General features: G+C 38.9%; 1 protein-coding gene across 1 annotated transcript in view; it reads right to left on the bottom strand.

The window, feature by feature from the left end:
- Positions 1-14,975, bottom strand: part of HDGFL2 (HDGF like 2) — a 32,587-nt gene extending 17,612 nt beyond the window's left edge. The window contains exons 1-5 of the mRNA XM_060784938.2: positions 14,813-14,975; positions 11,793-11,869; positions 11,563-11,701; positions 7,451-7,684; positions 673-789 (exon numbers count right to left, since the gene is read on the bottom strand). Coding sequence (XP_060640921.2) covers positions 673-789; positions 7,451-7,684; positions 11,563-11,701; positions 11,793-11,869; positions 14,813-14,884 — 639 coding nt within the window. The 5' untranslated portion in view covers positions 14,885-14,975. The remainder of the gene's footprint in view (positions 1-672; positions 790-7,450; positions 7,685-11,562; positions 11,702-11,792; positions 11,870-14,812) is intronic.
- Positions 14,976-15,233: the final 258 nt, after the last annotated feature.

Raw genomic sequence — 15,233 nt, 5'->3', positions numbered from 1 at the left:
TTGTTGATGATGATGATGGAGAAATCACTAGGAAGCTGTGATGATTGAAACTTCCTAGTGGTCTCTCCTTCTATAATAATAATAGCAATAATAACAACAACAACAAGCACAACAATAACATGCAAAACTACTTTGGGACTTTTGAATCCAGACTGTCAGAGAGTTTTGGAGCATAATACTGCTGATCTCACAATCATGGGAAAAAACAAAATATGGATCGTCGATGTTGCAATCCCACGTGACAGCAGAATTGACTAGAAGCAACTAGAAAAGCTTACAAAATGTGAGGATTTAAAGACTCTGGCCCAAGCCAGTTAAGGTGGTCCCGGTAGTGACTGGCACACTGGGTGCAGCACCTAAAGACCTTGGCCTGCACTTAAAAACAATTGGCGCTGACAAAATCACTATCTGTCAGCTGAAAAAGGGCCACCCTACTTCGCCGATACATCCCACAGTCCTAGACACTTGGGAAGTGTCCAATGTGTGCTCCAATACAAAAGCCAGCAGAGTGATCTTGTTTGCTGTGTACCAATCTTGTTGTGTCAATAATAATAATAATAATAATAATAATAATAATAATAAGAAGAAGAAGAAGAAGAAGAAGGAGATGAAGGAGGAGGATATACCCAATAAAATGCCATGTGAAAGAGCCATCCTGGAAAGTCAGCCCACCTGATCACTGTATTTTTCCGACTCCGAAGAGCTTTCTGAGTTCTCCTCTTCCGAAGCAGAGGGGCTGCCCTGGTCCATGTCACTGGATGATTTCCGGGGTCGTTTTGCTGCTGGCATCTAAAGGGAAAACAATATCATTCCTGAGGCTGGAAAGGCGAGCAATGAGTAACATCTCTCTATAAAAGCGAAAAGGCCAATATGATTCCAGGCTGCATTAACGAGAGGAGAGTGTCCACATCAAGGCAAGTCATGGAGCTCTTAAGATGGGCGAAGATGGCAACACGCTTGACTTGTTGAGGGCTCTTGGCAAGCCAAACTGCTTTTTATGATTGGGTCAAGCTGTCAGCTCCCCTCTTTCTGCGGATTGAGCTGGAGAGGGACGCAAAGTCAGCAGGCATCCTCCAATAATCCCAAAGATCCCCCCCCCCTCCCCAAAGGGTCAGGAAGGTCCGGTGGTCCGCGATAAGGTGGATCACATAGCGGGAAGCAGGTGAAAATCCGCACTCACTGTCCGCCCCACTCATTTTAAATTACAAGAAAGAAAATAAAAAAGAGACTTGAAGTGGAGCCCAAAGGGAACCTGTAAGTCTCTTCTACAAAAGAATAAGTTCTCTTCCTTCCGTGAGGAGGCTTTCCTGATAAACTGATAAAAGTTAAAAAAAGAAGGAAGAAGTAAATATTACAAGGGTTGCATCTTTAGAAAAGTGAGATTTAAATTGACGCTGCCAGAGGGGAAAGAGGAAGGGTGGATTGAATTAAGAGACTGCATGAACTGAAAGATGATCATAAAATCCGTCTGGAAAACTGATTAATTAATAGACAAAAGGATCAACTATTTCCAAACAATTAATTTGAGAATGTAGTTATTTAATCAACTAACCATCGCATTGATCCATCTAATTAAATTAAGAACTTAAAAATAAAGAACACAGTACTGCTTGGTAAAGCAATCAGAGAGAAACTGACCTTGAGATCCATACTGTTTAGACTACGGTGAATCCTTCTTTATAAACAAAGCACCGTGTTGACGATTGTGAGAGGAAGAAGAGAAAGGACTGGGAACGGAGGAGAAGGGAGCTGAAACTGGAACCAACAAATGAGAGGGAGAGTGGACTGATGGAAGATTTAAGGGATACCAAGGAGAGGAGATTAATGGGATAGAGAGGTGGAAAGGTGGAAGGAGGAAGTGGAATAGTGGAAGGAGGACTGAGTGATTGGAAACCATAAAAAAGATGGGCTAGAGAGATCAGTTTTAAAAATGAATCTAAAAAATATGAAGAATTAGAGATATAAAAAGAAATAATAAGATTCACGGAAAATAATACGGCCAAGGAGAACGTCAGGAGAAGGCAGCGGATGGGACAACAGATGAAGCATCCGATGAGTCAAAGGAATATTGAATAGAGGAACGGGACAACAATGATGAGAACGGCACAGTATGGCTCATCACCATGGAAGAGGGTTAAGACAACGAAGAAGAAAGAAGCAAGAAGAAGAGTAGAAGACCTGGCTGTTTCAGTGTGCCTTTCCAGAATAGGAAACTCCCAGCATCATGTCCCAAACGCACTTTATTAGAGATTTAAGATTGCCTGCACATCGCACCTACCTGTCATGTCCAGCACTTTTAATCTTTATTCATTACATTTGGCCCGGCCCTAGTTTTAACAGTGTCATGATGTTATTGTTTAATGTTTTATTGTTATTGCTTAATGTTTATTGGTTTGCTTGAGTTTTATTGTGTATTTGTTATGTTGTTGTTTTATTGGGGGTCTTGGCCTTTGTAAGCGGCACCGAGTCCTTCGGGAGATGTTAGCGAGGTACAAATAAAGTTAGGTTCTTGTGGGTTTTTTCGGGCTATGTGGCCATGTTCTAGAGGCATTTTTTCCTGATGTTTCGCCTGCATCTATGGCAAGCAAGTTAATAATAATAATAATAATAATAATAATAATAATAATAGAAGAAGATGACACAAGAAAAGAAGAAGAGGAGAGACCAACTGAAAGGAAAGAAGAGAGCGAGAGGAATTATATAAAGAAACAGGGAACATAAAAGTGGGAAAGGATAGACCTCCAAAAAAATTTAAAAATTGTAGAATTAAATAAAGAATAGATATTGAAGGAAAATTGGGAACCAAAATAACATAGGCTATCATCAAATATAAGAAAAGATCTGTGATAAAGAAAATTATTGAAGAAATTACAACAACTAAAATAAAAGAGATAAAGGATTATAAAGGCTTGGCAAGATCATCCCTGGCAGAGAAAATAAATATGAAGGACATACTGAGGGAAATCCAAAAACTCTATGGAAAACAAGACAACTTACAAAAATAATTACAAACAATGTTGACCAATCATGACTACCAACAAAAGCAAATACAGATGGAAACGATAGAAATGAAAAAAAGAAATTGAAGAGGAAGTTGGATTAATTAAGAACAAACTAATGAGGGCACTAAGTGATATCAAGGAGCTCAAATCTGATAATGTGAAATTAGAGAAAGTTCAAAATAAAATTCAGAAAAAAATTGAGATTTTGGACAATAAAAATTAACATTGGAGAAAAGTCAAGAACAGTTTGAACAAAATGAACTGGAATTTCAGTTAAGATTCAGAAATATTCAAGAGGCCAAAGAAAACATATGACAAACTATTGTAGAACTAGTGGCAAAGATCTTACAGCATTCTGAACAAGAGACAGATGCCAAGATAGACTGCATTTATCGTATTCAGACAAATTACTCAAAGGGAAACAAAGTGGCAAGATTCGTGACGAAGTATTAAAACAGTATAGCTTGAAACTAACCTACTATAGAGATTGTAAAATAGCTATCCTAAAGGAATTCCCACTTTTGACACTTAATAGACAAAGAAAATATTTCTTTTTAACAGATGAGCTCAAAAAATGGCAAATACGATTTCAATGGGAGAAATACGACTTATAAGGAGAAAAAATACTAGCTAACATCGGAGGAGAAACCAAGAGAATTTTACAAAAAAATGACATAGACATAAACCCCCCTGGAAAATCTCTTGTGAAGGGGAAGAAACCAAAGAGATGCAGATTTGACTCCCCAGAGGCGGGATTTGCAACTGGCCCCCAACCGACTAAGGAAGATAAGAATGACGATGAGGACATAGATGATGAGGACGAGGACCCAGAAAATGAACAAGAAATATATGAGTGATTTTACACAACCACTAAAGTGTTATTCAAATAATGTAAATGGCTTGAAAAAGGATCCATAATCAGATAAGGAAATGTGAATATAATATCGTGGCCTCCAGGAGACACAGATTTCTCAAAAACATGTATCATATTTCACCCAGAAGACCTTCGGCAAAGAATATTATGCATCTGCGATAGAAAAAAAGAGAGGGCATTCTGCCAGATGTCCTCTTTCTGTTCCAAACATTACCAATACTAAGATCTAAAACCCTCATCCACAAATGGCAAAGGGACATATCTAAATTCACCTGGAAAGGTAAAAAATAAATAATAAGCTTTAAAAACCTAACGGACGATAAAAATGGGGAGGTTTAAGCCTCCTAGACCTGCAACTTTACTACGAGGCAGCCGCCCTGAGCTGGATAAGGGACTAGACAACATTTTAAAAAAGGAAGATACTAGCGTTGGAGGGCTTTGACTTAACGCAGGGCTGGCACAATTATATATGGAGAGGAAAAGCTGAAAGAGAGAAGAGATTTAAAAACCACCCGACAAGAGCTGCCCTCCAACAGGTATGGAATAGATATAGAAGTAGACTCTACAACAGGACATCACTATGGTTCTCACCTAATTAAGCTTATCATCTGAGGGAACTCCTTAGGGAAAAATGGCTAACATACATCCAATTACTCAAACTGGATTCGCAAGGAGCGACGCTTAAAACCCAAGAACTAAAACAAATTGATCAATCTATATCTTGGTTTCAATACCAACAGATAAAAGAAAACTTTAAAATAGACACAAAAATAGGATTCGAGACCAGAGAAACATTCTGGGATAGAATAATGAAAGCAGATACGAAACTAATAAAGAAAATATATCAGCATGTGGTCAACTGAAACAGAACAGGTAAAAGAAAATATGGTAAAGTGGTCCAAAGATATAGGAAGATCCATAGCTATGACAGAATGGGAAGAAATTTGGCATAAAAAGATAAATTACACCTATGCATCCGAACTCAGGGAAAATTGGTATAAAGTATTTTACAGGTGGTACTTAACCCCTGAGAAGATATCTAAATTTAGTAAGGGTAAAATAAAAGACGTCTGTTGGAAGTGCGGAAAACATAAAGGCAATTTTTTCCACATGTGGTGGGAATGTAAAAAAATAAAGAACTTCTGGCACGAAATATACAAGAAGATCAAAATAATCCTAAATATAAAAATAGAATTCAAACCAGAGTCAATGCTGCTAGGGATTATAGACTCCATTACAGATTTTTTTTTAAAAAAAACTATCTTTTTTTACTTCACAACAGCTGCAAGAACTACGCTAGCCAGAATATGGAGATCTAGAGACATTCCCACGGTAGACCAATGGTTATTAAAAACAATGGACATAATGAACATGGATATCTTAACACAAAAAATATCACAAAATCTGACGAAACCACCTAAAACGGACTGGAAAAATTTTCTGGAGTATATCAAAAAGGAAAACAGCGAAATTTATATCAATGATTTTTCTTGTATGAAACTCGAAGGATCATCAATAAGAAGCCGACGATCATACAAAAAGAAGAAAAGATAATAAAGGAGATCAAGGATTAAAGGGAACAAAAGTGGACAAACAAGAATATAAAGTAAGAGGGTTTGGGGACGAAGTTATATGTATTATCCTAGAAACAATATACAATGATGGTTATCTAAAATTAAGGAGTTAGATCAACTGGGAGGTTTTAAGATAAATAAAAAGAAAACAACAATCTTAACAAAAAATGTATAAAAAAGAATCAAGATATTTTGCAAGAAATAACAGGTTTTAAAATCACTAAAAAGATGAAATATTTAGGTATTTGTATAACGGCTAAAAATAATCAACTACTGAAAAACAATTATATGGAGAAATTGAAAGAAATCAAGAATTAGAAAGTTGGAATAATGTATTTATTTATTTATTTCGAACACTTTTACCCCACCCTTCTCAACCCCTTATCATTTCTGGGACAGATAGAGGCGATAAAAATGAACTTATTACCCAAAATGCTTTGTTTATTTCAAAACCTCCCAATAATTCGGAATATACAAAGTTTTAAAGATTGGAACAAGGACCTGACAGGATTTGTCTGGAAGGGGAAAAAAATCAGAATTAAATTCACAATAATGACAGACTGTAAAAAATAAAGGAGGCTTTGGATTACCAAACTTTAAACTTTACTTTGAAGCCTGCGCTTTGGTATGGATTAGAGACTGGAAGAAATTAGATAGAATTAAAATATTAACATTCGAAGGTCATGATCACGGAAGAGGATGGCACTCTTGTGTATAGTTTGGGAAAACTAAAATAAGAGAAACATTTCGGTAACCATTTTATTAGGTCTTCCCTTGTTAGAGTTTGGAAAAGATATAAAAGGAATTTCTATTTGAAAACACCAGTGTGGGTGTCTCCATTAGAAGCTAATCAAAGGCGGTTATTAAGATGGACGAATTGGCCAACTTATGAAGATATATTGGTAGGACAAAAGGATTCAGTTCATTTAAACTCAAAAGAAGAGATATATAGGGAATACAAAGAGGTCACATGGCTTCAATATCTACAAATTAAAGAAGACTTTAATTCATACAAACAATTAGGCTTTAGTACAAAAGATGAATTTTGGGATAAAGTGATGCAAACAGGAAAGCAATTAATAACTATAATTTATAATAAATTGCTTGGTTGAACAACTGAAACAGAAGAAATTAAAAATTTGATGATCAAATAGGCAAGAAATATAGGCAGACCAATCTAATTGAAGGAATGGGAGGAAATTTGGTCAAAAAGATTTATATATACATTTGCCTCAGATCGAAAAGAAAATTGGTTAAAATGCTCCATCGTTGGTATACGAGACCGAAAAAACTGGGAGTGATGTATAAAGATGCAGACAATAGATGCTAGAAGTGTAAGATACACGAAGAGTCATATTACCATCTGTGGTAGTCATGCGAAAAAGTAAATAGCTATTGGAAAATGATTCATAAAGAGTGTCAAATAACATGAAGAACAGAATGGACAATGAAACCTGAACACTACTTACTGGGGATGTTGATTCTGAATTATTTGCTGATGGTAATATCTCGTTGAGATACTGTGTTTTGTGTCAGTAAAATAATAGTAATAATATATTTATTACCTGCTTCTCCTTGGCAGTGTGGGGACATAAGAACCATGTTTAAATATTTGGAAGGGTGTCCCTTTGAGGAAAAGAAAAGTTGGTTTTCTAGTCTTAGAGACTATGATAAATAGAGCCATGGATTCAAACGGCAGGAAGAGGGACTCCACGTAAACACGAGGGAAAGCTTGCAGAGCTGTTCAACAATGGAATATGTGTGATGCGTGTGGATGCCACCTGGCAAGAGGGTTTTGCTTGTGGCAGAAAAGGGGTTGGACTTGATAACCTTTTTTTTTGGGGGGGGGGGGGGGTCTCTTCCAACTCTAGGATTCTATAATCATGACTATGAGGCTGGGTGGCCATCGCTCAGGAGGGTTTCGTTTGTGCCGTTTGGCCTGGCGGAAAGGGGGTTGGACTGGATGGCCTCTGGGGGGTCTTGTCAATCCCAATACTCACTTTCATGGCTAATGGTTTCCGCTTTGCACCACTGTGGTCGCTGCCTTTGTCGGACTCCTCATCGCTGTCCACTTTCTCCGGGGTCACATCCACCACGCTGACCGCTGCTGCCGCCGCTGCTGGGGCAGCCTCCTCTTCTTCCTCCTCAACGCCATCACTTCCTCCTCCTCCTCCTCCTCCTCCAAGTTGAGCAATAGTTTCGACCTCAACTTCACTATCAGAGGAGCTCACTGGCTGTTTTGGAGCAGGGAAAAAAGAGACAAAATATTAGGCATTTTGCTTAGACAAGCATCAAACTGTTGGCTCACATTCAGCTTGTAGTCTACTAAGAATCCTTATTATTGGGTTGTTGTAGTTTTTTTCGGGCTATATGGCCATGGTCTAGAGGCATTCTCTCCTGACGTTTCGCCTGCATCTATGGCAAGTATCCTCAGAGGTAGTGAGGTCTGTTGGAAGTAGGAAAAAGGGTTTATATATTTGTGGAATGACCAGGGTGAGACAAAGGACTCTTGTTTGCTGGAGCTAGGTGTGAATGTTTCAACTGACCACCTTGATTAGCATACAATGCCCTGACTGTGCCTGTGGCAAACTTTTGTTGGACTCCCAAAAATCCATAAGGAATCCACCCCACTCAGACCCATCGTGAGTGGCATTGGATCCCCCACATACGACTTAGCAAAATTTCTTGCTGCACAGTTACAAAGCCATATTGGGCTCACTACACACTACATCAAGGACTCAGCCCACTTCATAGAAAAAAAATCAGCAATCTCAAGTTAAATACCAACGACAAACTGATCAGCTTCGATGTGGTGTCTCTATTTACCATGGTCCCGGTAGCAGACACCATTGCACTAATCAACCAGAGGTTCCCAGAAGACATCACAGCTCTGTTTCACCATTGCCTCACCACCAGCTACTTTCAGTGGGACAATGAGTTCTACGAACAGAAAGATGGAGTAGCTATGGGGAGCCCTCTCAGCTAATTTCTACATGGAACACTTTGAAAAACAAGCCCTGGAGACAGCAACAAAAAAAGCCCATGATATGGTTCAGATATGTGGATAACACTTTCACCATTTGGAGCCACGGAGAAGAAGAACTCAACAGGTTCCTGGACCATCTTAACAGCATCCACCCAAACATCCAGTTCACCATGGAAAAAGAAAATGAAGGAAGACTGCCTTTTCTAGATGTCCTAGTCATCCGTAAACCAGATCAACAATTGGGTCACACTGTTTACAAAAAACAGATAGATATCTACATAAAAATTCCAACTATCACCCAAGTCAAAAAAGAAGCACCATTAAAGCCTTGGCAGACTGTGCAAAAAGAATCTGCGAACCCCACCTCCTCCAAGATGAACTGAACCACCTCAACTGGGCTCTCCAGGCCAATGGATACTCCACCTCAGACATCAGAAGAGCTGCAAGACCAAGAACAAGCCACGAGAATAAAGACGAAGATCCACCCAGAGGAAAAGTGTTCCTGCCATACATCAAGGGAACCACTGACCACATAGGGAAGCTGATGAGGAAACACAACATACAATCTACAGACCCACCAAGAAAATCCAACAAATGCTATGTTCAGCAAAGGAAAAGAGGGATCCTCTCACTTCTGCAGGAGTCTACTGTGTACCATGCAGCTGTGGACAAGTCTACATTGGGACCACCAAACGCAGCATTGCCCAAACACGAATCAAGGAACATGAAACGCACTGAAGACTACTTCAACCAGAGAAATCAGCCATAGCATGAACCAACCTGGACACAGCATTTTATTTGAGAACACAGAAATGCTGGACCACTCTCACAACCACCATGTCAGACTACACAGAGAAGCCATGGAAATCCACAAGCATGTGGACAATTTCAACAGAAAGGAGGAAACCATGAAAATGAACAAAATCTGGCTACCAGTATTAAAAAAACTCTAAAATTAGAACAGCACAACAACAGAGAGGAAGCAGGCAGGGACATCTAATCACCTCTCAACAAAAGTTTGCCCCAGGCACAGTCAGGGCATTGTATGCTAATCACGGTGGTCAGTTGAAACATTCACACCTAGCAGACAAGAGTCCTTTGTCTCACCCTGGTCATTCCACAGATATATAAACCCTTTTGCCTAGTTCCAACAGACCTCACTACCTCTGAGGATGCTTGCCATAGATGCAGGCGAAACGTCAGGAGAGAATGCCTCTAGACCATGGCCATATAGCTCAAGAAAATCTACAACAACCCAGTGATTCCGGCCATGAAAGCCTTCTACAATACAATCATTATTATTTATTACTATTATAGAAAAAGAAACCACTAGGAAGTTGTACTGATGGAAACTTCTTAGGAAACACCAACTTCTATTATTATTTGATACATAACAAGATTAGTACACAGCAAACAAGATCACTCTGCTGGCTTTTGTATTTGATCACACGTCGAACCCTTCCCAAGTGTCTAGGACTGTGTGATGTATCGGCGACTGATGAGCACAGATCGGATTGTGTTTAAGTGCAGGCCAAGGTCTTTAACCAATCCTCTGAATTCAGCCCCCTCCCAGTAGAATCAAATCAAGGAAAAGTTTCATGAGAACCACCACTCCTCCTAATGTACCCCCAGCAACAGCAAGAGTATCCCTCTGGGCAATTAAACCAGGAAATCCAAAGAGGGTTTTCCTCCAGGGGCAAACCAAGAATGGACAACTTGGAAGTCCCTGAACAGACTCAGGAGTGGAGTGGGCAGATCAAAAGACAACATGGCCAAATGGCACTACCTAAAAGAATTCTCCACCTTGAGCAGAACAAACAATTCCGTATCTGCATGCTTGCCCACCATGCCCTGCCTCATGCACAGAGAAAGAACTGCTTAAAGCTACAAACAATGCGGTTGCTGTTGCCCGTTTTTGATCTAAAATTATTTAGCTGCTTGTGCTCCCTCTATTTTATCACTTTTATACATATTTATGCACTGCTTTTAACATGAAAGAAAGAAATTTGCCACAAAATAAATAAAATTATTAATATTACAGGAGGGGATAAAACTAGGAAGCTGTGATGATGGAAACTTCTTAGGAAACACCAATTACTATTATTATAGATGCAGAATCTACTAGGAAGCTGTGATGATGGAAACTTCTTAGGAAATACCAACTTCATCTATTATTATTATTATTATTATTGATGGAGAAACCACTAGGAAGCTGTGATGACAGAAACTTCTTAGGCAACACCAACTTCTCCTCCTATTATTATTGTTGTTGTTGATGGAAGCTGTGATGATGGAAACTTCGTAAGAAAAACCAATTTCTCCACGGACCTTCTAATGATCAAGGACTGGCAATCATAGACAACGAAATTGGATTATGATTTTAATTAAGAGATGCATTGGTCTGTATTGGTGGCCCAATACTGTGTATTGTATATGTATGTGTTTTATATTTTTAATCGGAATTATTGTTGTTTTTAAATGTTGTAAACCGCAATGAGTCGCCGTTTTAGGCTGAGATATTAGCGGTATACAAGTGTACTAAATAAATAAATAAATAAATAAATAATGTCCATGAGCCTGGATGGCCATCTGTCAGGAAGGTTCTGATTGTGCTTTATCTTTATGGCAGAAAAGGTTTGGACTAGATCAGTGGTTCTCAACCTGTAGGTCCCCAGGTGTTTTGGTCTACAACTCCCAGAAATCCCAACCAGTTTACCAGCTGTTAGGACTTCTGGAAGGCCATAATATCTGGGGTTCCACAGGTTGAGAAGCACTGGACTAGATAGACCTTGAGGGGTCTCTCCCAACTCTAGGACCCTTATAGGTGTATTCCTCCACGAAACTACTAATGTCAATGAGGCCGGACAGCTATCTATCAGAAGGGGTTTGATTATGTCTTCCTTTATAGCAGAATAGGCTTGGACTGGGTGACCCTTGGGGTTCTCTCCCAACTCTATAGCTGTATTTCTTGATGAACCTGTTGATGCCAACATGGCCAGATAGAAGGAGAAGGAGGGGTGGCCCTCTGTCAGGAGAGTTTTGGTGGTGTCTTGCTTTCTACTAGAAAGGGGTTGGGCTGAATGGCCTTTGGAGGTACCTTTTAACTCTCCCCACTCTGCCACTCACCGGAGGTGCACTGTAACTGGCATGAGGGTTGTTCTGGATCTCCCAGAGCCCTTCGTTGAAGCCTTTCCGCTTGTTGGGCTTCCCATATTTGTCCTTGTACTTGTCATAAGGGAAGAGGTCCTTGGGGCCCAGGAACGCCCTGGAAACAAAGAAACGAAGGCAAAAGAATCAGGGCCTGGAGAAAAAATGACGTCCCTGCAATTCCCCCACCCCAAATGCCTGGAACTTACGTCTCGTGGGTTCCAAAGAAGAATATTGGGTATTTATTGGGCGGGGGCTTCACCGCGCCATCAACAATATCGTCAATCTGAAAAGAAGAAGAACTGGAGATCATTATCTTTCCAAAAACAAGCAGATAATCACCACAAAAAGCAATGCCTTGTTCTGTCAGGAAGTAGGAGAAACGTATGCTAGCAATAATAAAGACTCATGGACTCCAAAGCAGTTCACTATTTAAAAGGAAAACAGCACTAAAAACATAATGATCTTTTCAAAGCCTTAGGAAGGAGAGAAGCTGTTACGTAATGAGTACAATATTAAATGATTATGATGATTGTCCTACTTTCTCCAAAATATTGGGATTCAAACAGCTCGCAATTTAAAAGGAAAACAGCATTAAAAACATAATGATATTTTCAAATTCTTGGGCAGTAGCTACCTAGTGAGTATAATATTAAATGAGTATTATTATTATCATCCTATTTTCTCCCAAATATTGGGAATCCAAAGCAGCTCACTATTTAAAAGGAAAACAGCATTAAAAACATAATGATCTTTCCAAAGCCTTAAGAAGGAGAGAAGCAGTAACCTAGTGAGTACAATATTAAATGATTGTTGTTGTTATTGTTATTATAATTATTATTATCCTACTTTCTCCCAAACATGAGGATTCAAAGCAGCTCACTATTGAAAAGGAAAACAGCATTAAAATGTAATGATCTTTCCAAAACCTTAGGAAGGAGGGAAGCAGCTACCTAGTGAGTACAATATTAAATTATTATTAATAATAATAATTCACAACGTTTTGGGAAAAGTGAGTTATAAATATAAAAATAATATAATAATTATATTTATATTTACAGCTGACTTTTCACCAAAACATCATAAATTACTATTATTCGATTATTATGAAATATATTATTATTATATTTATAGCTCCCTTTTCCCAAAATGTTGTGAATTATTATTATTATTATATGGAGAAAGTAGGATAATAATCATTTTTAAAAGTGAGCTATAAATATAAAAATAATGTAATAATTATATTTATATTTACAGCTGACTTTTCCCCAAAACATCATAAATTACTATTATTCTATTATTATGAAATATATTATTATAATATTTATAGCTCACTTTCACCAGTGAATTATATTATTATTACTATATTTATATTTAATTATTATATTTATAACTCATTTCCCACCAAACATTATGAAATATATTATTATATTTATGGAGCCCTCGGTGGCACAGTGGGTTAAAGCGCTGAGCTGCTGAACTTGTTGATCAAAAAGTCGCAGGTTCGAATCCGGGGAGCAGCATGAGCTCCCACTGTTAGCCACAGCTTCTACCAACCTAGCAGTTCAAAAACATGCAAATGTGAGAAGATTAATAGGTACCACTCCGGCGGGAAGGTAGCGGTGCTCCATGCAGTCATGCCAGCTACATGACCTTGGAGGTTTTTTTTTTTTTTGGTCGTGTCAGGAGTGTCTTGTTGTGAGAGAATTGGCCGTCTGCAAGGACGTTGCCCAGGGGACGCCCGGATGATTTTGATGTTTTTATCATCCTTGTGGGAGGCTTCTCTCATGTCCCCGCATGAGGAGCTGGAGCTGATAGAGGGAGCTCATCCACCTCTCCCCGGATTCGAACCTGCGACCTATCGGTCTTCAGTCCTGCCGGCACAGGGGTTTAACCCACTGCACCACCGGGGGCTCCTACCTTGGAGGTGTCTATGGACAACGCCGGCTCTTCGGCTTAGAAATGGAGATGAACACCAACCCCCAGAGTCGGACACGACTAGACTTAATGTCAAGGGAAAACCTTTACCTTTTATATTTATATCCATAGCTCACTTTCCCCCAAACATTATGAATTATTATTATTATTATTACATTTAATGCTCACTTCCCTCAAAATAGTATTATTATATTATAATTAATGTAATATTTATATTTATAGCTCACTTTCCTCCCAAACATTATGAATTATTATTATTATTATATTTAATGCTCACTTCCCTCAAAATAGTATTATTATTATATTATAATTAATGTAATATTTATATTTATAGCTCACTTTTCTCCCAAACATTATGAATTATTATTATTGTATTTAATGCTCACTTCCCCCAAAATAGTATTATTATTATAATAATTAATGTAATATTTATATTTATAGCTCACTTTTCTCCCAAACATTATGAATTATTATTATATTTAATGCTCACTTTCCCCAAAATATTATATTATAATTAATGTAATATTTTTATTTATATCTCACTTTTCTCCCAAATATTATGAATTATTATTATTATTATTATTATTATATTTAATGCTCACTTCCCCCAAAATATATTATAATTAATGTAATATTTATATTTATAGCTCACTTTCCTCCCAAACATTATGAATTATTATTATTATATTTAATGCTCACTTCCCCCAAAATATATTATAATTAATGTAATATTTATATTTATAGCTCACTTTCCTCCCAAACATTATGAATTATTATTATTATATTTAATGCTCACTTCCCCCAAAATATTATTATATTATAATTAAGGTAATATTAATATATATAGCTCACTTTCCTCCCAAACATTATGAATTATTATTATTATATTTAATGCTCACTTCCCTCAAAATATATTATAATTAATGTAATATTTGTATTTATAGCTCACTTTTCTCCCAAACATTATGAATTATTATTATTGCATTTATATGTATAACTGATTCCTTCCCCCTCCAACCCAATGATCTTCTCAAAACCTTGAGAAGTAACGGACATGTAACGGAAATGCCAAGGAACTGGATTCCATTGGGAAGAGAAGGAATCCAATGGAGAGAAAAAAAGGGGGTCCCCGGGGGTGAGCACCCCCCAAAAGGAACAGCCCCCCTCAAGTCACGTGGGGGGGAGGCATGGTTGCTAAGCAACGGGGTTCTTCCTCCCTCCGTCCACCCACCCCCCAAAAAGCGCCTTTTCCTTTTCCTCAGTTTTTTTCCTACGTCCCGCTCTCGCTCACCCGGGCCGGCCAGTGCGGGTATCCCTTCATCTTGGCGAAGACGAGGTCGCCGGCTTTGAAGCCGTGCGGCATCTTGGCGGTTCCCCTCCCACTGCCGAGAAGGCCTCGAGCGGGCCTCGAGTAGGCTTCTTCGCCAGGCAACCCAAGAGGGGGCGTGGCCGCCGGCCTGGAGGCTTACGGGGGCGGGGCCGGCTCTCTGATTGGCCCTGCAGCGCGTCGCTTACCCCTCCCTCCCGGTCGCATTGGCTCGCCGGATTAGGGCTCGCGCGCACCTCATTGGCCCGCTAGATTCGCGCCTCATTGGCCGCCTCCCCTCCCCGCCACCCAATGGGAGTCGAGCGGAGCTTAAAGAGGGGGAAAGAGGATTGGTGGGTAGAGTGGTAGGGGTGGGACAATGGCAAAGGGGAGGTGATAAAAGGAG

This window comes from Anolis sagrei, chromosome X, assembly GCF_037176765.1.
Source record: "Anolis sagrei isolate rAnoSag1 chromosome X, rAnoSag1.mat, whole genome shotgun sequence".
In the NCBI taxonomy this organism is placed as follows: domain Eukaryota; kingdom Metazoa; phylum Chordata; class Lepidosauria; order Squamata; family Dactyloidae; genus Anolis; species Anolis sagrei.
Note: the sequence above shows the minus strand (reverse complement) of the source record. Positions and strands in the feature narration are given on the sequence as shown.